Source organism: Melopsittacus undulatus, chromosome Z (assembly GCF_012275295.1).
Source record: "Melopsittacus undulatus isolate bMelUnd1 chromosome Z, bMelUnd1.mat.Z, whole genome shotgun sequence".
Taxonomy (NCBI): Eukaryota; Metazoa; Chordata; class Aves; order Psittaciformes; family Psittaculidae; genus Melopsittacus; species Melopsittacus undulatus.
Genome location: NC_047557.1, coordinates 56,361,648 through 56,385,897, shown reverse-complemented (window position 1 = coordinate 56,385,897; position 24,250 = coordinate 56,361,648). Strand labels below are relative to the sequence as shown.

The following is a 24,250-nucleotide window of genomic DNA, read 5'->3' as shown; positions in this document are numbered from 1 at the left end:
ACAGTGCTCTCCCACTCTGACCAGGACCACCATCCTGCAAAATAGCCTCCTCCAGAGCAATCCGACCAGCTGCTTCTTCTGAAGTGCCTCATTCTGTCTGTAGTCCCTTAATGTGTTCCTATAGCACTCAATTTAAGCCATCAAAACAACATGCCTTTAAACACACTCAATAGGCTAACTTTAAACAGCAATTGCCTACAGTATAGCCATTCAGATATTACAACTGTAATAAGGCTGGTATAATAAAATGAAATGTATCCATTTTCAGAAACAAATCCAGTGCTAAACAATGAAGAGAACAGGGAGATCAAAATTAATATTATTCTTTTCTGATATCTCTTTATTTATAAAATATTACACACAAGGACTTACACAGGTTGGCATAATAAAAAAATGTACATCTGTGTTTGGGATGCTTTTCAAATCCATCATTTGTGAAATGTGTAACAAATAAAAAATGAGACCAGACAGTTAAGTTTAGTCACAATGTATTTGAGAGGAAATTTCTCTAGACCGAGCTTGATCATGGTGCAGACAGTGTTCATCTATTATGGGATTTATGCTTTTAACATGCATTTTAAATTAAACCACTAAAATAGAGTCACAGGAGGAACATGAAGGATTTCTGTGCTGCTTGTCTGATCAGATTTCACAATATGTCATACAAGATAAAGCTGTATATGTACTGCAAATGCTCTAGGCAGAGCACCAGAGAGAATGAATACATCAAATGTGCTGAATATCCTTTTCTTCTCCTAGGGTTCTCATCCAGTGCCACTGACTGCAAGGCTTCCTCTGCCTTCATCTGTGGAAACCGCTACCACTAAAGCACCAGAAATGTTCTTTTTCAGTTGATCCTATTTCTGCATGAATTATAAATTCAAATTAGAGACTAATAAATATTTTTGTTTCCAAACAACTTTTTGAGAAATACTTTTTCCTTCTCTTCTACTCTCTCACAATCCCTTCATTTTCTCCCATTCAAAATAACTTGAGTTATGTGATAGCTACACAGAGTCTAAAAGTCTCTGTAGTAACATGCTGTGTAACATATATTAAAAAAAAGTAGAAGTCTCAAAAAAAAAGAGGAGAAAAGAAAGCTGTGAAAGAAGGCAAATCCCAAAAATATTTCAATCTTCAGCTTTTAGCAAGCCAAAAATTGTACAACAGGAAGAAACTCTGAAGGCAAAACCCAACTATATGCTAAGGCAGCAGAAGGGCTATCTAGCGTTTAATCCTCAAAGGACATGACCATTTAGGTGCTAAGCCCTCCTGCTGGATCACAACACAGAAATGATTATCATCCTTGGAGAGCAAGCTGCAGAGAGCTTCTCCGTCAGTCAATCTTGAAATGATCTCTTTCCTCTTAGAACTCATTTTCCATCCTGACCTGCAGTCAATTGCAACCATACGTTTCAGTACATGCTTATAATGCAAAGGCTGAAATGCTGCGCAAGGAAAACTGAATTTTCCACTCTATTATAACTGCAGGTCCGTGTGGATGTGAATATGGGGTCTCTGAGAAAAAGGTTTGGACTAAGACAGTGCAATGAAGAGGTCTACCCTTCTGAGTTTGTGGGAGTCCTTCTTTCACAAAGGAAGTGAGAGAAATTTAATTTCATGTGACATTACAAGCATCTAACTTCACCTCACATGAAAACAAGAAAAAAACCATGATCATGGTTTCAAAGTAGTCTAGCTGGGAGAAATGGAGAGTGAGCCACTGGAGCCAGTGCCAAGATCCTAGAAGGCAGACTGTCCTTTGGACTGTAAATGTGTGTGTTTGTTCACATGGTGAGCATTTTACAACCTATTTTTGCATCTTTGCTTGGTGTGAGATACTTTCCAGGTTAAGAGGAGATGCTGGGTGCCTGGACCCACACAGATACCAACATACAAAGTCTGAACCTGCCTTCTGTAAAGAGATTTATAAAACCGCTGCTGCTGTGAGTGCTGCAAGGCTTTTGAGCAGGCACCCCCGTTACAGAGATGGAGCTGCTGCTAGGCTGTGCACTGGGGCTCGGCTCAGCAAAGGCTACAGGCACCTTTGCTCAGCTGGGGAAGCAGCTCACCTCCAATCTCTCCAGACCTGCCTTCTCATCCCTGCCACTGCAGGGCACAATAAACAGCCAGGTGGCTGAAAAAACCTAACAGAATTTAATGCTGAGGACTGCGAGGTGGCCAGCAAACACTGTAGTGGAGCTTACAGGGGTTAGAGGTTGCTGTCAGGAAATGAAAACCAGAAACCAGAGGGGAAGACTGGAAAGGAAACGGAGAGAAATAAGTAACATAACCTGCCACATTTCTGCAAGAAGGTCTGAGTTTCTCCATGCTTTCGGCTCGTTGGGGACCATACTGCAGGCAGAGCCAAATACATGCACTTCAGAAAAATACCAGGTGCAGGACCAGGACGTTGGGATGAATTTCTTCCTTAGCACCAAATGGTTTTGTTGCAGAGGAAGGCAGAAAAGATGGGCTGTGATACCTGAGGCAAGATTTTGTGTGAGATCTTAACATCAAATGAACCTCACTGTGGATTTCCCACTTTTGAAAATGTAAGGCTCCATGCTTGACAGTATTTTGCCTATCTGTGTAACATGAGATGCAGATGGTCCTGCAGGCTTCTGTTTTGACTCTGCCATATTATGTTCATGAGTGTCTAAAGGAGGTGGAAGTTAAAAGGAAAAAGAAAGTGGCCTATGGTTTCAGAAAAATCCTTTTTCTACAAAAGGAAATGAGTATGCAAAAATGAAATAGTATCCCCAGAATAAAATAAAATTAACAGTATCCCCAAAAAGATTGCACTCTGCAATCTTTCTCTTTTTTTTTCCTTAAATAATGCGAAAACATATGAGAAAGGAAAGAAAAATGTTAAAGACGATAGCTTAAACACAGAAGGACTTGAAGGGACCTGTTAGGCAGGGAGGTGCCACCAGCAAAACATTGATTTGCTTTCCCTGGGGAACTCTGCGCTGCTGGGAATGCCTAATATAGGTACTGAGTTAGCATGGCCGGCACCCTCGCCAACACAGACTCCAAGCTTGATGACCAGGGATCAGTCCTGTCACTTGGAGGGGACAGTACCACCCATGGAAGTATGGCCCACTGCAAGAGAATGCAGTCCACACTTTCTGCTTGGCAGAGGAATGAGCTGTTTCTCCTCCCCTTGAGCCACAGTTTTGTGTCGAGCTACCATTCACAAGCCCATGGGCCGATCTGAGTCAATCTGGATGGGTGGACACAGGGCACATCCCTCAGATCGACAGGGTTTCCACGGCCTTATCGTACATGCGCTCCAAGATGCGGCGGATGCTGGCAAAGCCTGGACGGTCAGAAGGTAGCTTGCTCCAGCAGAGACGCATCAGGTTGTAGAGCTCCAGGGGACAGTTGTCTGGGCAAGAGAGGACATTCCCATCCCTCACAAAGTAGATGACTTCCTCATGAGCCATTCCGTAGTAGGGCTGCATGCCATAGGAGAAGATCTCCCACAGCACCACTCCATAGGCCCACACATCAGATTCTGTGGTGTAGCGGTTGTAGAAAATGGACTCAGGGGGCATCCAGCGGATGGGGATGGCATCATTCTCATTTGCCTTGTAATAGTCAGCTGAATACATGTTCCTTGAGAGACCAAAATCAGCTATTTTTACAACCATGTTCTCCCCCACCAGGCAGTTCCTGGTAGCCAAATCCCGATGGACAAACTTGCGCTCAGAGAGGTATGCCATGCCAGCAGCCACCTGCTTGGCAATGCAGAGCTGGCTGGTGCAGCACAATGTGAGAGGGTTGGGGAGGCAGATCCGCTCATCCAGGCTCTCATGCACCAAGCTGCAGAGGTTGCGGGGTGAGCGGTCACGCAGGTACTCATTTAGATCCCCATAGGCCATGTACTCAAACAGCAGGCACATCGGTTTCCCAACAGCACAAACACCTGGAAGAAGATAGATGCACCACACAGGTCATTTGAGTTCTGCTGTGCAAAACAAAAGAATACAGAAATACTTACAGAAAGGGGAGACTTTCAACAGTGCACGAAGGCACAGAGAGAAAGGAGAAGCGTACAAATACCATCAAGAATGCATGTATCCCTTTGAGTCTCTGAAGCTCCTTCACCACATATGTAATGCTGACCTCCATGGGAGATGCTAACAAGGCATGCAGTTGCCTGATTTTTCTGGAATCCCAGGAAAGAGATATTCTTTTGGAGCTATGTTCAGTTAAGAGCCCACTCCTGCTTAACAGAAATATTGCCTCTTCCCAGGTGCAACTGCAAACAAAAACTCCAAGGAAGTAACCTTTGTAGTTCTGATTAAGGTATTTTTTTAATTCTTCTGTTTGTTGTAATTACTGTACTTATATACGTCTAGGGGCTACAAATATGCAGGAAGACTTCAGGAGTAAGCAGAAGTGGCATATTCAAGGGTTCATTGTGATACTTGAAATGCAAAGACACTCCCATTACAACTTCTTCTGCTCATAATCTAATGAAAAATACTTGTTCTAGGAATGCCTTTTGTCATGACAAATACTCAAAAACAAAAGAAAGACAAATTAAAAACAGGTATCAGAAAGGAGAGATTTGCCACATCTGATACACGCAGAGTTTAGTCCTCCTGAAGGGCAGATGCTTGAACATACACCAGGTTTACTGGGAGCCAGCATCAATACAGGACCCCGCTGACACTGTTTTTATTGACCATGCAATGACATGGTAAAAATTTTTGCATGTCTAAGTTGCCAACAAGCAATACGCAGCATTTAAAATGTATGTGTTTTGCTTTCTTAGGGCCATCATTTAGCAAATCCTGAATCTCTGAACTCTGAAATTCTCATTGATGACCTATCACTTGAATCTTTGAGGAAACAGATGGCTGCTCCCAGTGTGATAAAATAAAGATCTGACAAGCATGAGGAGTGTATGCAAGAGCTTTATCGTCTAAGCTGTCTTCAACAACACATGTTTTCTCCACATCCCAGTGACCTGAAGCTAGTTTGCTCCTGTACTTTCACCCTTTCCTGACTTAAAGTGTACTGACAATAAATACGATGTTTATTTGAGTTTGGAGCATTTCCTGCTTTTCTTTTCTGTAGCTAAAGCACTTGTATCAACCCAGCTTTCCCAAACCCAGGATTTATATATTTCCAAATTTTGTGCAGCTTCCTATAAAAATAAATTAGGATCTCAACTTCTTGTTTGCAGGGATCAGGTCTGTGTACAATAATTTAGAGCAGGATTGCCAGGTGAAGGTGGCTAGCAACATCTACTTCTCTCAAAACCTGAAAATTTACTGAAATAAAATTGGGTAAGCAGCTTTCTTCAGACAACAGTGCACTATTAGCCAAGCTGCAGCATTGAGACTTTCTAAAAAACCAAATAAACCAAGGTTTCCTTTCAGCTGGAGAGGGGAAGGAAGGAGGAGACTGTTTTTGCGGTTGGCTTTTCTTGTTTATTTGTTTCATTTTGTTTTTTTTCAATGCTAGTGACTGTTCAGATATCACAATAGCAAGGGGGACCCATAAAACTAACTAGAGTTGTGCCTGGATTTTTTTAAGTACCTGTAAAATAAATCACAGCTCCAGGGAGCTTGTGCTTTCCCTGAAGACATATGCCGGTGTTAAAAAACTGGAAGCAGAGCTAGGCAACAAGATGATCAAGAATATACTCAGTGCAGGACAAGGAGGTTTTATTACAATGCACCATCCTGTTAAGGCGACAGCATCAGACCTACATTTTGAGACTTGTTCTGGTTGGAAAAGTTAGCAGAGCTTGCAGTGGCACATAGAAAAGGCCACTAGCACTGAATGCGTGTTCACCTCTGCACCCCCAAACAACCCCATAGCAGATTTGCAGAAGGTGGTACACTGTACATGGGTGCCTTATCCAGATACCTAAAAGCTTGACGATATTTGGATTGTCAAACTCTGCCATTAGGGCTGCCTCCCTCTGAAAGTCAGCCTGCATGTCTGCAGATGCTTCCTCCTTCAGCATTTTCACTGCCACCATTGTGAAAGGCTCGTATGGCAGCAGCCCTGGTGCCCTGCAAGGAGAAGACAGAAAGGAAAGCATCAGTAATAGATGCATGCACATTTAATGTAGGCTCTGCTTCTGGTGCAAAAGGATAGGCTGGTAGAAGAAAAAAAGGGTGGAAGGTTCCAGCACTGACTGAAGACATGTGAAAGACCATCTTCACCTCTTGAGTATTCCTGCATTGCATAGTACAGAGAGATTTAGTTTACTTCAGGGTAGACTAAATCCAGTACAGCTCCTTTTTATCACTGCTCTTTCTGCTTGCAGGCGCATTATCATGTCTAATAAAGAGTTAAGTGATTAACAATCTGGTAAGCAATAGCCTCTTCCTGGGTTAGAAACTCCATGGAAGGCAGGATGGACTCGCTATTCCAAATAACTCACTAATAATAATGTGTGTAATGTAATAATAATGTGTGCAATAATAATGTGTGTAATAATAATGGTGTAATGGCTGACCATACCAGAGTTAAAAATAAACCTGGTTTATATGAAAATGTTGAAAAAGCCTCTTCACTCTGTCTTGTCCCATACCTGGCACCACAGTGGCATTGGTACATCTGGCTACTATTAGAGTAGAAGTAATAATTACAGTAAATATGTTCCCTGAGTTCATAAGGAAAATAACCTTTTGCCACCGTTCTGTTTGTGTGTGTGCCTGTAATTCAACATGTTATAAACCATTAGCTAAGTTCAGCTGAATTTAATATGAGATATAGGAAATAGTTTTATGTTTCTGGAAGTCTTGTGGAAACAGGTGACAGGCCAGAAGGGACAAAGCATACATATACACTGTCTGAAGAACAAGGTAATGCCTGAATAAGATGAGATTGAATATTCAGCTAGAGCTTAGAGGAGCAAATCTATAGGAAACACAGCTTCCTGACTTAGAGCAATTACAGACTCATTTTGGTTTCTTATCCAAAAGTCAATGCACCCTCAAAAGTTTAATTACATGGGCTTGCCAAAGATTTAGAGGTAGCTGTTGTCAAAGAAGAGCAACTTCCCACTCTTCAAACATGCGTCAAAATTCAGACATGCAGTTTGTTGCCCATGCAAATTCTTCCCAAGAGTGCTGCAGTTAGAACACATTCCTTACATGCATCTAGCCAGATCCCAGGGAGCGTTGTGCCCATTTACGTGTCATGTTACTACACCAGCCCGACTGCCCTCCCATTGCTCAAATGCCAGGTTATTTTACTGCTCAGTATCCCCACGACAAGGTTCCGATTTCCAAAGCAAACTTCCAGTTTCCTTGTCATCTACTTGAGACATATGGCAGTTGCAACAGTTGCACTTGGATGCTGTAAATGTCAAATGTCAGAAGATGGCAGGGTGCCCATCCAGAAAGGAATTTCACAGGTGGCCAGATCGCAGTTGAGACTCTAGGGTGAGGAATTCTGGTGTGCTAGAGCAGAGGAGAAGGCTCCACACTTGTCTGCTACTGTCTCTGTTATAGCAAAATATCTTGAGTTTTTTCCCTCAGTGCTGGCAGCAAGTTTCCAGTCTAGGAGGAAGGAAGAAGTACCAGCACCTACCAGCTGCTGCCCAATATCAGCACTGGCAAAAGTCAGCAGCAACAGCCTAAAGAAACCAGTAGAGTATTTAAAAGTAAAAATAGAAGGGCCTTTATCTCTTCCTAACAGTCTCATTGCAGATTATCACTCATCACTGGCTAGCAGATCTAGTGCAGTGCCAAAGCAAAGGCAGGCACAGCTCCACCTTCCATGTTTTGGAGAGAGAAACTCACTCCAGGCTAAAGCCTGAAGTACACCCATCCGTCTACCCTTCATTGAAATCTTGTAATGTAAACTAACATAAATGTAACTTAAGTGAGATTAAGCTGCTCAAAGGCTTTTAATGGGCCTTTAGGCAACGGCAAGTAATTTCACCCTCAGTAATGTGTGCTGATTCAGCCCAGTTCTTAGCAGAGCTGGGAAATTCACACTGATCTGGAACAAGGATAAACTCCGCAGTTTTTGCAGAGAGCTGTTGAACCTGACCTTTTTGGTGCCCAAAATACAGTGTTGCAAAAAAGGATAGGGGCACATCTGCAAGGGAACAAGAGGAAGCCACTGCTTCTGAAATTAACCAGGAGAATTCTGGCAGCAGGGTGGAACACAAAGTGCTTTCTACAAAATAGGTACATTTCTCACAAAACTGGGCAGCATTAACAGAAATTACCTTGGACTTCCTCTCTCATGATTTTCTAAATGCTTAGAAGAAATATCCACTGTGCACAGGACAGACAGTGGCTGTCCTCACCTTTGCCATCAATGATTTGTGCAACACTGGTGACATTTGGCTTTTAGGTACCTGCCATTCAAAGAACTAAGCAGAAGTGCCACTAGGGATTTCACTCTGAGCCTACTTTCAGAGAGTGCCTGACTTCAAGTTTCAATCAGGTTTCCTTTCAAGAACATCAAAAAAAACAGGAGCAGCTTGAACCTGTATTTAAGATTCTGTCCTGTCCCCCATCTTCATCAGTATCACAGCTGGGTAGCTTCTGTTAGATAAGTAAATGATGCAAATAACATTTACTGAGGCTGATGCAGACCTCTCTTTACCCTGCTCTTTGGAGAAATTCATATGTGGTCAGGAGAGTGCTCTTAATTAGCCGGGTCTCCTTTTGTTGACAGTATTTTGGATTAACAGCCACACTGTTTTTCAACTATACCTGGGAAAGCAGGTCAAAGAAACACCCTTTTCACTTAGAAAGAACACAAAGAGACTCCTGTCAGAGAACCTCTGACCTTAAGGACAGCTTTGCCTCTTGCAGAGATCTTGAGCTGTGCCTTTGCAGTGGGGGTCTACTGACTTGCTAGCAAAGACTCCATTTCAAGGCTTTTAGGCAACCTTAGCCTGGACCATGCAACTCCATCTCTGTGAGAAAACTTGCACGCTGGTCTGAGTTGAACTGTACATGGCTGGTGCTCTGGTAACGTGTGGCACTAGCATGGTCCTCCCTGAGGCAGATGATCCAGAGTTGGCCATCATGAGTGAGTCAGGGCAGACCTGAGCTGGATCGTAAATCTTATTTGAACGCTATCTGGTTACTTCCTCATCCTTTCAGTGTGATGCTGCCTTCAGTGAAGACAGCAGCTTTTCAGGAGAAGTTAGTAAATGACAGCCAGACGCTTCCTGTCCTAACATGTTGCTTGACCCAGGAGTGAGTAAACACTGAATCAGGACTCACAGCAAGCCAACTGGCAAAGACATTGTTGGCACCATGTAGAGACCTGTGTTTACAGGAGAGGGAGAAACATGAGAACAGGAGAAGTAAAAGGGTTGCTAAACTTAGCTCAAGATGTTCATTTAACACATGTAGACAAGTACATTTTATCCGAGATGGGAAGGCAATCAATTTGAGTTGTGATAACTTCACTAACCTGCAGGGATGCACAGCTGGTGCTACTGAACCAGCAGTCTGCACTGATGTGCCAGTGCTGCACAGAAATGCAATGATAAAAAGGCCTAACTGTTCCCTGGAAATATAAGGCCTTGGAGGGACTTTTGTTAGAGATATGAATAAGGAAGCTCCTCAGAAGCAATCTTTCTGTGGCTCCTTTCCTGAACCACAGAGAGCAAGGGTATTTAGAGCATGGTAGCATGGTACAATCCACTTTGCAAATGCTGGCTAGGAAGATATGCTGATTATTTTTTATTCCCTTCTCTTTTTCTCCCTGTTCCACTGCCAATAGCAAAAAAAAAGTTTAATTAAAAGAGATTGCAGCACTGGACTGAATGAAATCCACATCAAAGACCACTTTAGCATTTGCTTAACCCAGCTTTAGTGACATTTGAACACCCTTTGAGAGGTCCTGCTCAATGTGAGTGAGGATCTTTTCCAGCTCAGAAAGGTCTGTGCAATGCTTAAATACGGTTAAATAACCCTAACTTCTGCTGAAGTTCCCAGCACAGAGCTGAAGCAGCATTTGGCAGGAAGACTGCTGTGCACCCACAGTGTGGTGAGGACCCCAGCCACGCCAGTGGGAAGGTGACACTATACACAGCATCTGGAGTGCTGTGTTGAGGCTGGGATGAGGGCTGCCCTGTACCTCTCTGCCGACTAACAGGCAGTGACCCAAGTTCAGCTGTGAAGTGGTTTCTACAGCTTTGCTCTCTTTTCAAGATGAGATATTCAGCTTTGCCATCCAGGATAGCAATCAATTACAGGCTAAGCATTTGTGATTTTTTCACTGCATGCCCTTCAAACTTTTTTAGTGTGTTATTCTTCTGTGTTAAAGAAAAGCATGCCTGCATTTATTCCATTAGAAAAACACATCCCTTCATAAGAAAAAAAAATCCATTCCAGCCACTGAAACTCTTTCCCTGCTCTTTAACCCATTTAACATGAGCATAGCTCATTTCCTAGCAGATACATCAACAGCATAATCATAAACATTAAAAGTATCTGTAATCATGTCTCCTTTTTTCAAGGACAGTCCTTTGACTTTGAAGTCAATGGGAGCAGTTCTAGCAGGCAAGTCTTGGCCTGTGGTGAGACTCTGACACTCCCCTGTTCTTTTGAGGTCATCATACGCAACTCCAGATACGCTACAAAATCAGCCGCATCCCAGATTTGTTAACAGTACACGACAAAGATAACTGTCCTAAATAAACATAGAACTGGACAGTCTTTTCAGGAATTTGGGGATGGAATTTTCCAAGGACAACTGTTCTACAGAAATCATGGACACTGCTCAGGTTAACAGGACACTCTCCATCCACCTCAGTCCAGGCAGGACTAGGTTTATTGCTGGGTTTTCCAATTAAATGTTTTTTGCATTTGAAGAAGTGCATGATCTCACCTCCCATGAGATTTAACAGAACTGGGATCTCATCTAATACCTTAAATTTAAAACAGGCAACAATGGCTGCAAATTCCAAGAAAAATGAGTAACTAAAAGGGGACACTCACACACACACACAAAATTGGCCTAAGTGGGTTGGGTTTTTAGGGGATTTTTGGTTTGGTTTGGTTTTGCCACTGAATCAACTGGAAACTGGGTCATTGCCCTCTGTGGTAGTTACTGGCCAGTGTTGGCGTTATAACAGAGGACACGACACGCTGACTGGGAAATGCGAGGATTTCACAATAAATCACATGTCAGAAGCAATACTTTTGGCAAAAAGAGTGATAATAAATTTAGCCAAGTTTTTACACCAGACTTGGGTATGTGAGTAAAACATTGTATCTACTAGAGAGAACAAAAGAGTAATTTGTGAGAAAAGTTTAACAAATAATCAACACAAAGCAATGGACAATAGAAACAATAATTTAAGCCCGAGTTTATGATTTGGTACACATGCATTTGATCCTGGTTTGAGAGAATGAATGAATGAATCATTTCCAGTGCCCAGATAAAGTGATTGCCTGACTTCAAATTATTCCCTGGTACCTCCAGGTGAAGACTCACACACAAGCCACTTACCTTGCTTGAAAGACTCTCCCAAATGCTCCTTCCCCAATATCTCTCACATATTCAATGTTATTCCTGGGGTATTCAAGGCTGAGCAATTTTGGATTGAGGAGAAGGGGCATCCTTTGGTACATCGGGTTGGGGTGAAGCCTGTCCAGGAGGAGTTCAGAGGGCAGAGTTGTGAGTGTTGGTGTCTCTGACTCTCTGAAATGATGGAGCAGTTTCCAGTCAGTATACACATATCCTCAACCAGAAGATACCTATCTATCTGCATCTTCTCCAGGCTGATTTCTTCCAGGATAGAAAAGGGAGGTGCAGCAGGGTTGTTGAAAATCTTGCAGCAAGATGTCATGCCATGTCCCCAAAATAGCCACTAGGCCACAGGGACTCACCAGAGCTTGCACTGGGCTGCCATAGGCAAAGGGAGGACTGCTTGCCACCTAACAGGCATTAACGGGACTATGCTCTCAGAAATAGGCAAGCCCTCTTTCAAAGCAGTATTTGTTGCCTCATATTAAGTCCTGAAGTTTACCTTTTTTTGTTTTTCCACTGCTTTCGCTGGCGGCAGCAAACCAAGGTCACAATGCTGAGGATCACAACCAAGGCAAAGCTGGAGATGATTGAGATGATAACAGTCATGGAGTAAGTAGGGGAAAATGGAAGAGGAGGTGGCAGATTTGGAGTCTCTCCATTTGGTTTTCTTGTTCCTAGCGCTAATGATGCTGTAATGCAAACAAAACCAAAAGGTTATGCTTCTGCTAGTTTATAGGGCTTTTTTAAGAGATATTAATGGGGTCAGCCTAATGAGAGAGCTGGGAGTGCTGGCTGACATCTGGCTGAACATGATCCAGCTTGTGCCCAGGCAACCAAGCAGGCAAACAGCATCCTAGCCTGTATCAACAATAGTGTGGCCAGCAGGACGAGGGCACTCATCATCTCTCTGCACTCAGCACTGGTGAGGCCGCATCTCAAATCCTGTGTTCAGCTCTGAGCTCCTCACTACAAGAGAGACATTGAGCTGCTGAAGCGGGCCCAGACAAGGGTAATGAAGGTGGTGAAAGGCCTGGAGCACAAGTCTGATGAGGAGCAGCTGAAGAAACTAGGTTGTTTAGTCTGGAGAAGGGAAGACTCAGGTGGGACCTTATCCCTCTCTACAGCTACCTGAAGGAAGGATGGAGAGAGGAAATGGTCAGTCTCTTCCCCAAGTAGCAAGTGATAGGACAAGAGGAAACAGCCTTGAAGTGTGAAAGGAGAGGTTTAAATTGGATATTAGAAAAAATTTCTTCACTGAAAGGTGCTCAGCATTGGAACAGGCTGCCCAGGGTGGTGGTGGAATCACCATCCCAAGAAGCATTAAAAAAAAAGTGTAGATGAGGCACTCAGTGACATGGTTAAGAGGTGGACTTGGCAGTCCTGGGGTAATGGTTGGACCTGATGATCTTAGAGATCTTTTCCAACCTAGCTGATTCCATGGTTCTATTAAGTCCTGAGAACTACTGACATTACAGATACAAACAGATGATTGCATGAGTGGACCATACTTCGGAAGCCTGGTTTGCAGGAAGCAAAACCTGTTTTTCCTTACCAAATATGAAAACTCAGGATCTTGTAAAGACCAAGACACAGTTCCCATTGAGCTGGTAAGGAATGTTTGCAAGATATACTGATAGGAACTCACATCTGACGGTCTCAACAGTATTCAAATATAGTAATGTCTTCAATGGGAAAGATCAATGGTCTGCAATGTGGACCACAATGTATCATGTGTCCTGAAAGGAATCTTCAATGAGGAGTGTAATACCAAGTAAGTACACAGTGATACTTTCCTGAAATATCCCCTTGCCTCCAGCAATTTGTGTCTTGGTGACCTTATGGTACAAATATGGTAAATGAGTGTAAAATACATTTAGCTGTATAATTAAAAAATATTAATATTAATGTAGACACCTGCTGGGTACTTTCTGGGACACTGCAGAAAATCTAATCTGTACGTGCTATGACTGAGAACAAAAAGAAATTGAAATCATTCTTTTTAAGGCCAGCTAAACTGATTCTGACTTGTGTTCCTCTGCAAGCATTATTGTCTTACTTGCAAACACTGCTGTCCAAAACTGTGCATCTTGGATAAAATACAATTCAAAAATTATTCTATTCCTTGGAAAATAAATAACAGAAAGACTTAATTCCAACATCACAGGACAAAGATATCTTTTCCAGATTTGTTTTTAGTTAGGTTTGTTTTTCTGTTATTGAAAAAAAATGCCAGAAAAAAAAACAACTTTGGAAAATAGCCCCAAACCCCACCTTGTTCTCAGAGCACAGTGTGGTAAATCCTGTTTTCACAATACCACAGGAATTTTGATTTTATCCTTTGGTTTTAACATAATACAGGGTAAGGAGCACAATTTGCCTATCTCCCTAGTCATTTAAGGTGATTGTTACATCTTCTGGTTAAAGGTGCTGAGTGAATCTATGAGAAGAACCAGGACTAACTGAATCCTGAACATGGGACAGACTGGTGTGGTCATGATGCAAACGCTTTGCATGGCCCCAGACAACAGTGACAGAAATCATAATTCCTAGTTGCCTACCATCTCCACAGGGAGACACGTTGCAGTATTCCCAGGTCACGGATGGGTCTTCTGTGTAGCACCAGGGACGTTCGTTCTCACCTCCTGGATTGCGGCAGTAATTCTCGGCATCAGACAGCTCAGGGAAAACCTGAGGAGTCCTCCTGTGCAAATGGGGAGCCTTGACGGAGGAAACAAATCGGATTACTGTTTCAGTATAATATTTTCCTGCTGGTATTAGCAAAACAAAACCAAACAAAACAAAGGAGCAAAGAAAGGCTGAGATAAAACAGCTTTTCAGTGGCCTGCCAGAATGACAGAGAACACACTCTGCCACAGAAAGGGGAACTTGCAGACTGAAATACGAAGAGGGTGTGAAGCACCAGTGAACTCAAGAATGAAAGCAACCTGTCACCTGCTCAGCCCTTCCCCTGAAACTGGGCTGCCTAGCTCTGGGATACTCTTAGGAGAAGCAGACCTCGAGCATGGGTCTCTGTTTGTTAGGTCTCACACTGGTGCTCACCTGATCCCTCCACTTCTGGCAGGGAATGCCAGAGACAGTGACATTGGCCCAGCCCTGATAAAACTGTCCATTGCCAGTGTAGCAAGTCCCTGGGGAAAAAAACAAGCATCTCAGACCATGTCAGCAGCAGGGACTCACAGAAATAAACTTCATGTCATTACACAAGAGCGTGTGGCAATCAGCAATACATCTGAAGTGCATATAAGGACCAGACAACTGCAGGCAGGGAACTGCTTAGCCTCCTGTTGACACTTATATGGATTTTGAGATCAATACATAAGATCAAATCTGGTAAAACTCCAAAGAGGGAACTATAGCTCTTTCAGATTGAGGAGACAGGCCATGCACTTGCAATGGTTGTGTTGCATTTACCCACTTCACAGCCCTTCCACACTGGCAGTGCAGAGCACAAGCACAGTGAAGCCATCCATGCTATCCCAAGACAGAAAGCAAATTGCAGCAATGATTACATGATTTTCAGCCTGCACTCTTACAGGGGCCCTAGCAGGAAGACATCCATATTCCTGGGACAATAACAGGGGGCTGAGATTGATAAATTCCCATACTGGTATACCTCCTCCCTGACTCTTGCTTGTCTTCTTAGATTGAATATTTGGAAAAAGCTTATGATTTCCAGCATGTGTTCCCATAGCCCAGGCATCCAAACACCTCAGTAAAGGAGTGACCATTAATTTCATGAGCACACTTAACCTATCACAAATGCAAAGTAAAATGCTCAGACTTGGACTACTTTTACTGATATGTAAGTTACCACGTTATGCCTTACATCTGCAATAAGCTAAAAACCCCTACATGGCCAACACCTATACCCTCTTATGGGGGGGTAAAATCTTGTAAGCTGCCCTAGTACAGAGCTGCTTATCTGAGCCTGTAATTTTTAAATGTCTCACACTCAAAGGCAAAGAAAGCAGCTCCTGAAACCTGCCCTCATGACTCAGCTAGTATCCAATATGAGAAAAACTTTTGCATAGATCTAAAATAAACTTCAGTGTAACACCTTCAAGGAGCAATGTGAAGAGTTTTAGGGACAGCAGCAACATTCAAGAAGAACCCCTAAGTCCTTGCAAAATACAGGTGCTGTTGTACATAGTTTTGCTACAATGAGGACAGAGGGAATAGTAAAGGTGGTCTGACTGGGTTTAATTAATAACTTCGATGAACAAGCTAGAAAATGGTTCCATTAATGCTCCCAGATCTTTGTGCACATAATAGTGGAACCAAAGTAAAAAAGAAGGGGAAATATCACAAGAATATTACTGTTACATCTTCTGATTCATAACCCAATAGTGTACACCTGTGCAATGCCACTCTGGGAAAATATTGTGACAGCTGACAAAAAGGTGATACATTTACAAAGGAGAGAGAGACCATGTCCTGAACTTGCAAACCAATTGGCTGAAACCAGCCCATGACTGCATCACTCATTTGCTGGCATTTGTCCCTTGTGGTCCTTTCCCCAGGGAGGGGATGGCTGCAGCTGTGGGTTGTAAGCATTAGGCATGGTACTTGAATGCCCATTGGGCACTAAAGAACTTGTCTCCAGGTATACAGCACTTTGTGCCTGGGAGCTGGGTGGCTAGGTAAAGCGAAGTCCTTCCCAGGAAAGTAAATTCCATGAAACTGTGTGTTTCACTTTTTCACTTTCTCTCTCTGTGCAGAAGGTGCCTGCCACTGCCAAATCTTCAGACCTTGCCTGATGAGAAGCATGGCAGGAGGGAGGTTCTTCCTTCTCCAATCGGACAAGTTCAGTGGCTGAGTTTTAAAACTGCTTCCTTCTCCAATCGGACAAGTTCAGTGGCTGAGTTTTAAAACTGCTTCCTTCTCCAATCGGACAAGTTCAGTGGCTGAGTTTTAAAACTGCAGTTGCATATCAGTTGGAAAAGCTGGATGTGCATGCTTCAACCAGGACCAGCAGCAGGGTAAGAGGCTGACCAAAGTCATAGCAGCACTGTGGGGGGTGGCTGGATCGCAGCACTTGTCATTGAGGGTAACACAAGAAACAGACAGAATTCAGAGATGATTGGAGTAAAGTGAAAGGCCAGCTTGATGTAGGTAACCATGTCAGTATCAGTAACAGCACAGAAGGCTGGGATGTATCAAAAATACTAAATATGGGTAAAGAAAACCTAGAATGAATGGGTAGAAAGAAGGGGAAACAGCTGGAAGGGAGGGTATCACCTAAAAGCACCATACCTCTCTAATAGCCTTCAACAGTTACCATTGTACTTTCTTGCCAGGATCTGAAGAGCTGGGAATGTGTTTCCCCATACCTTGAATCACAGAATCCCAAGGGTTGGAAGGGACCTCAAAAGATCATCTAGTCCAACCCCCCTGCAAGAGCAGGGTAAACTAGAGTACATCACACAGGAACTTGTCCAGGCAGGCCTTGAATATCTCCAACGTAGGAGACTCCACAACCTCCCTGGGCAACCTGTTCCAGTGCTCTGTCACTCTTACAGTAAAGAAGTTCTTCCTGATGTTCACGTGGAACCTCCTATGCTCCAGTTTACACCCACTGTCCTTTGTCCTGCCACTGGATATCACTGAAAAAAGCCTAGCTCCATCATCCTGACACCCACCCTTTACATATTTGTAAACACTGATGAGGTCACCCCTCAGTCTCCTCCAAGCTAAAGAGACCCAGCTCCCTCAGCCTCTCCTCATAATGGAGGTGTTCCACTCCCTTCATCATCTTTGTGGCTCTGCGCTGGACTCTTTCAAGTAATTCCCTGTCCTTCTTGAACTGAGGGGCCATGTGGACACTCGGGCATTCCCTGGTAATAACCTGAATCCATCCAGCTAGGACCAGAACAAAACACAAAAATGCTGTGCAAGCTGCATCCTCAACAAAGAACATCATGCCCATCTCTAGAAACATAGAGCCTGAAGCAGTTTACTTACTGGTTATATTCTCCTTCTTAAAATCTGTGAAAAGACAATACATGATGTAAGGAGGGGTTGTCCAGGATATGACATTACTGGGTGCTATCTCAGGAGCATGCTATTGGAAAAAGTTCCCTTCCAGCAGTGCTTAAGCAGCTTGCTTCTTCGCAGTGGCCCATGAATGGCAATTCTGCCATCATTAAGACTGATTTTGGCAACGAGATTGTTATGACCTTCTCAATAAAGAGCTAGGCTTTATTTACTTGAGGGATTTTCCCCTCACACTGGTTGGATGAGACAAGCAAGCAGCCAATGAAGCTGTCACAATTCCATCCACAGGCACTGACAGGTGTATAGCCACCATCAGCTTTTCTTTTAGTTGTAAGTTATGGATCAGATCCTTCCCCACTCCCTCACCAAAAGCACAGTTCTCCAAACAATGGGCAGCATATGCCACCTTACCAAAGAAAGGGATGCGGGTGCAGGCGCTGGGATCCTGGTGCAGGCTGGGCAGCCTGTTGCATTCAGGAAGAGTTAGCAACATCAGCCCTGGTTTGTAAATCCCCTTCTGAGAGTTTTCCTCCATTGAGAACCATTCCTTAAAGCAGTAGAGATCCTTTACAGCAAGGCAATTCTCTCTACATTATTTTGCAAAAAAAAACAGTGAAATATAACAGTTAATGGCTTGATAACAATGGCTGCACTTAATAGTTATGTGTGCAGGGGTTATGCAGGCTGACAGAAATCCGTTAACAGGTTTATGACTTTAAGCCAGTCTGTCTGGCTCATAAACTGTAAAGGAAACTGTATAAAATGCAGCAGCTTCCTTTAGGAAACCTACAAAACAACATTTTTAATGAAGCAGAGTTATGCTCACAATACATATCAGAGTCTATGAGGAGGTCATTCCCATCTTTTCCTACAGATATATTGACATCTACTAATAAACATCATGCCCAGAATTTATCTTAGCATTTTTTAGTACATTCTGAAAATCTCACCTGTCTTCTGTAGATCGTACACTAAAGTGTAATCTAATAAAGACAACAGGTGACATGCAGTTCTTCATCTCCTTAACCTATTTACCTATGTTTTTAATCTCTCAGAATCATCCATCTCATTTTCTTTTTTTCTCCACAGAAAATTTTTTGTTCCTTTTTTATGTGTCAGCTATCTGTAGCAAAACCTTTACAGTGCCATGTAAAACAAGTTCCCTAACTGTCTCCTACCTAATGTATTACCTCCATAACAATGTGAAACATTCACTGACAAGAAGTGGGTTTTTTTGATTGTTTAACTGTTCCTTAGATCAGAAGCTGCTAGTAAAAAAGGCTGAGTCAGAAAAATATGCTCTATAAAAAAAAAAACAAGGGGGGAAACAAAAAAAATGCAACAACTGTACCAAACTGGTAAGTTTGAAGATTTGTTGCATTACGCAATTTATCAGTAATTTATTTATTTATGTACTGATTCTTAAGAACCTCAGTTGCAAAACCACCTTTGAGATTACGTGGAGTGATTGCTTTTGCTGAGCTCACCTGAAGCCCTTTTCTAATCCACATCATTTCCAACCACCACACTCCAATGAAGAGAGGTATCTCTGGGGTTTGTGGTGAAGATTTTAACCAAATTCATCACCTGATGGGCTGATGCAGTCTCTTTACTTATACAACAGTTCAGGGAAGAATAGATGGCCGTGAGTTCAGTGATGACTAACAACACTGCAAACCCCCTAAAGCACCTAAAGGATGGAAACCATTGGGAATTCTACCATGGCAGCAGCTTTTCTGCAACAGTAATGGATGCCCTTCGAGTCTGCAGGCTGAAGCCATTGAACCCCAGCTGCACTGTGCTTTGTTCCAGCCAGTGCTGATTTAGTTCTTCCTCATGTCCATAAAAGCCAGAATGCAGACAGACAGTGTAATTTACTTTTTTTATGTTAAACACATAGAAAGGGAATTAACTTCTGAAGTGAATGAATTAATGTTTGCTAGAGAAATAAGAAAATCTTGCATATGAAACACCGGCCAACATGGGAGATCTGGATTGCAGTAGCTTCCTTCACTCCCAAAGCCTTAGCATCCTTAAACAAGCCCTTTATTTGGTATGTAACTGCAAAATGTGGAAGACTATTCCTCTGCAATCCTTTTCCCTCTAGTGCTACAGGCAGGTTACCTTCACCCACAAACTCATCTGAGGAGCATTGTGAGGCAGCTGGAGGGAGGGTTAGTCTCTTTGAGCTGTATTCATACCATTGTTATAACACTTAATCCTGAGCAGCAAGAGATTGATGAGATCATGTGCAAAGATTACTTCAGACTATTATTAGAAATTTTATGTCATGTAAGAGACAGACGAACAAAGAATAGTGGCAGTAGAAGATGACAAATGGGCCAGTAGCATTTTAGGGCCCATAAAGGACTGTTTAAGAAGAGGTGGGGACACACAGACCTGACCAGAGTAAGACATTTCCCAACATGAGACTGTTCTCTGCAGCCTAGTCACTTCATATCAGCAAAGACTGAAACAGAAACTAAGAGTTTTTCTTTCACAGCTTCTTTTCACAAAAGCTGCAAATGGTAAAAGGCAGATATAATCAAGAGCTATGAGACATCGTTTTCCCTTAAAACTAAGAAAAAACTAATTTTAATCAGTCTGCATTCTAATTTACATAAAGTGAAAAATTTTCTATGCTTTTTTCTTCTGTTTGACTTCATCTTTTTCGACTCCCTGATTATTTTTATAAAAGCTTTACTCAGTCTATCGGTATTCTTGTTAGCTAGCTTCCAAACCAATATGAACATTAAAAATTATATAGGAAATAGAAAATGGTGCAGAGAACAAAAAACAAAAAGGAAAAAAAAAACCCACACAGAAATATGCTAAGGTGAATATGTACTTCAAAAACTAGGAGAATCCTCCAGCCTCTGAGATAGTTAAATTCTTACTCATGAAGTATTTCAGCTGAAAACTGGTGTAGTCTGGACAGTTTCTGCAGAGGAGTATAAAGTTGTCAGTAAAAAGCAGATAAGACAATTTGGAAAGTAACCAAAATCATCTGAAATGTTTTCAAGAGCCTTCAGAGGTCTCAGCTGTTCACAAGAACCTATTAGATATCTGAGTTATAAAAGCAAGTATTGGGTTATGGCTTTGGAAGACCTGTTGTCCAGCTGATGTGCTCTGGAAACAGGAAACAGGAAGGATGTTATTCCAGGGCTCTTGTCATGAAGAAAGATGCATTTAAATCTACATTAAAATCACAAGGGGAAATCATTAAAGTGGAAAACCATAACACTGACTTGTGGATTTGAAGAAAGATGACGCCAGACAAATCCATTCAGATTTAGACATTTGCAAATGCTGTGCCTGTTAGCGTGAGATTGAGTGCAGATTTATGCTGATTTATATGATTCTGACTTCAGAAGTGCCCCACAAGTACAGGCCTTCAGTCAAATCACTATAAACCCTGGTCACTTAGGATCGGGGGTAGATGAAGCCAGATCCAGATCTCACTGAAATGCCTTTTGGAGTACTGTGCAAAATCTTTATCTGACAAATGTGCTGTGCATGTGTGGCTCAATTATAAATACTATTTTGAAAATACATTTTGAAAAAAGCCAGAGAGATCATGTACTACAGGGCACAATGACAAAGGCCAGAACAGCAAGGTGGCAGTCGGGATTCTGCCAGCGAAAAGCAGTAGTTGTCTGCATGATTATCCTGCACATACTCTTCTTGAGCAGGATATTTGCCACTACTGTGCTGGCAGAGGAATACTGAACTGCATAGAAACCAAATAGAGAATGCAATGTATTGTCAAGCTTTGCACTGGGATTTTCCCCTGTGCCTTTGCTTTAGAGATATTAAAGCAGGTGCAATCAGAAAGGTACTGATGAAAAGACAACATGCTGCTGGTTGTTCTAAAAAGACCCTACATAACTGGAAAAGTAATTGCCAGTAGAATACATCTTTCCCAAGTCCAGCTGGTGGCGTGCTTGCCATATCTGCAGAGATTTGTGATTTAGTTGAGACACTGTAGTTGGGGCTCTCCCACCAAACACAGATCTGAATAATCTGTGTTAAGATAGTTCAAGGGGGACCAGAGCAAAGTACTGCACTTACACAGAGGTGTCAGTTGCCTAAATGTGAAATGGGTAATGACCAAGCAACAGTTCTCCAACAGCTGAAAATGGGCCAGTTGTGTTAGGAAACAGAAAGTTTCACTCTGAGACATCTATATGAACTGTCCTCTGCAAGGTACACCAAGCAATCATGTTTCTGTTCTAGTTCAAACTAACAGAACCTGGGTTATATATATTTAGTGCTTAAGGAAAGATGAGGAGCAGAAGCTTCAGAGGCCAGAAAAGCAAAAGTTATAAGCAGAGCTTGGAAAAACCTGCTTTATTCTAGTCTGACAAGTTGGAGAAGATTAAAATTTCACTGCAAAGTAGGAGGGAGGAAACTCATTCCACCATCTGGCCATGGTAGGAGGACAAGTAGCAATAAAGGGAGGGTTGCTCAAGAGGTTGTATTGTGAGGGAACACTGTCTCAGTGTCTGTCTCACTGGGACCTATTGCACAGACACCTGTTGGCAGTATATTAGCTGTAGTGAGAGATGCTCTGGACTCCTTGGGGTCCCTGACAGCTCTGTTTCAAAGCACATTTTCTGCATATGGGAGAATACAAGAGCCAGATGGGAGGTTTGGTTTAGCAGGTACAATTACACCAGCAGTATCTCTGGTATTGTCTTTTTATGTTTCATCTTCATGGTTGTGGGAAGTGCTGAATGATTAGTTTATTGCCTTGGACAGATTTGTTGCACACAGTGTGACTATATCTAGTCAAAATTCTAAACAAGCAATTACTTTTGATAATAATAATGAGCACATACTGACCTAGTAAGATTTAATCAATAGCAATATGTTAATAATTTTAATCAATTATGTCATTCAGATGGATATTTCTTTTCAACATTGTCTGCTAAAAGCCTGATATAACACAGACATCTGGTCCTGAAAGTCAGTCAGTACCCTAGCAATGAGCGCAGAGACTGCTGGATCAGGTCATCTCTGTGTGTACAGAGAGAGCAAAGGGAAAACCCATGCAAACTTAGAGGGCTCAATTTCACTCTACTACTTCAAGTCTGGACTGACCCTCATCACTCTCCTGCTGCCTACACATCCCCAAGAAATAAAGTTAAAATGAGCATTTTTTTTTCTTTCATTTACCTGCACATTGGTTTTGGAGCTGGTCCAGCTCCTGAGGGATTGCACTCCTGGAAGATGTAGTTACACAGCAGAGACTCAGCAGCCGGTTGGCAGAATGAACTCACCATTTTCAGTTCAGTCCAGACAGTGTGCACAAGCAGCTCTTGGGTCTCCTCTGGGTCAGCATAGGAGGAGTTGAAGAAAACAAGAGCATCTTTTGCCAAGATACCACTACACACCTCACCTCTGTACACGCTGCAGTAGCCTGCATCACCTTTGTATAGCTTGCTGTAAGAGACAAGGCAATACACACAAAGTAAGCTCACAGCCCTAAACACCTGAAAAATAGGATTCCTAAGCTCTTCTTTTGAATAAGGGGGCATCCGTAAGGCTGGCAGAGGGCAGAGGAGATGGTAGATGTTTAGAACCACTAATACCAGCTAATCCCATTGAAAAATGAGACTTCTGCAAGGAACAGGTCCCTGTGTGAGTGCAGGGCCCTCCTGATAAGCTCCAGGGCTGAGGTTCTGGTCAACAGTTGCTAGCAGTTAAAGTGGGCAAAAAGACTGAGCTCTCGCTCAAAGCCGTGACCTAGTATGGTCTTTTACCCTGCCCTTGGCCTTAAGGGGGAAATATTTTGTTTTCCTCCTTCCCTGCAGTAGAGATCAGCTGCTCTACTTGCTGTATACCTCTGATAACTCAGGATTTCCTGCTCTGCTGGGTGGCAACAGTCTAATTTTGGATGGACTCAATCAATGAACAGGAGCCAGGTGAGTCCCACCCACCACATGCCAGGGAATTCTTCACAAGATGAAACCAGCCAAGCTCCTGCCTCCCTGTTCTGAGCTCCTCCACCCCTCCTGACCCTGCCTCTTTTCCACTCACATTTAGGTGGGAGACACAGGGCACAAGCCTCTGTACTTTTCCTTCTGGTGCTTCCCTGTAAGGTACATCCTCTCCTTTTTTCACATATCCTGCCACAAAACTATGGCAGAGCAATAAAAAACACAGTAGGATTGGCTGCTTCATGGGCTATTTATTTATCTTTACCACATTTGTTACACCTAGAAAGAGGTGGCTCTCATCCCTCCTTTTTTCCCCACAGCCATCAGAAGGGTGCAGCAGCATGAGGGCATGAACAGGTCAGCTGCTCTCCTAGCAGCTCCCACGACTGCCCCGTGGCAGCAAAGCCTGTGGGTGTGGATGTATTCTCCAATTGGGCAGCCCGTGGGGTGCAATGCCCTTGGTATGGGGTGGAACCTGGAAAACAGTCTCCCCTGTGAGTGTGGCAGAAGCCAAATCGCCGTGGGGGGGGGGGGGGGGGGGGGGGGGGGGGGGAGCCGGTGCAGCTGTTCCCACTGCTCATTCGGTCAGTGCAACAGGGGTCAGGGGGTTCAATTCACAACACGCCAACCATTTGGAGTAGCCAGCAGAACCATTTGTATCTGTGCCTTTTATTTCTTTCCCTTGGCCAAATAATTGTCCATTGTCAGCCCTGGTGGCTCTTGCTGTTTTCCTTGGACAGATACAGGATTATACAGGACACACAGATTTCTGCTTTTTAGATGCTTCTCTCTGTAGATGATGCTCTTTG

General features: G+C 43.0%; 1 protein-coding gene across 6 annotated transcripts in view; it reads right to left on the bottom strand.

The window, feature by feature from the left end:
• Positions 1-3,254: 3,254 nt before the first annotated feature.
• MUSK (muscle associated receptor tyrosine kinase) overlaps positions 3,255-24,250 on the bottom strand; it is a 53,794-nt gene continuing 32,798 nt past the window's right edge. For 2 of the 6 annotated variants that reach the window (XM_031054301.1, XM_031054302.1), the window contains 6 exons: positions 22,678-22,944; positions 17,911-18,086; positions 11,984-12,173; positions 11,464-11,655; positions 5,890-6,038; positions 3,255-3,931 (listed from right to left, as the gene is read on the bottom strand). In XM_031054301.1, the coding sequence (XP_030910161.1) occupies positions 3,255-3,931; positions 5,890-6,038; positions 11,464-11,655; positions 11,984-12,173; positions 17,911-18,086; positions 22,678-22,944 (1,651 nt within the window). Of the gene's footprint in view, positions 3,932-5,889; positions 6,039-11,463; positions 11,656-11,983; positions 12,174-14,042; positions 14,203-14,544; positions 14,634-17,466; positions 17,491-17,910; positions 18,087-22,677; positions 22,945-24,250 lie in introns of all 6 variants that reach the window. The other 4 variants (XM_005154846.1, XM_005154847.1, XM_031054300.1 and 1 more) reach the window with 3 other exon arrangements.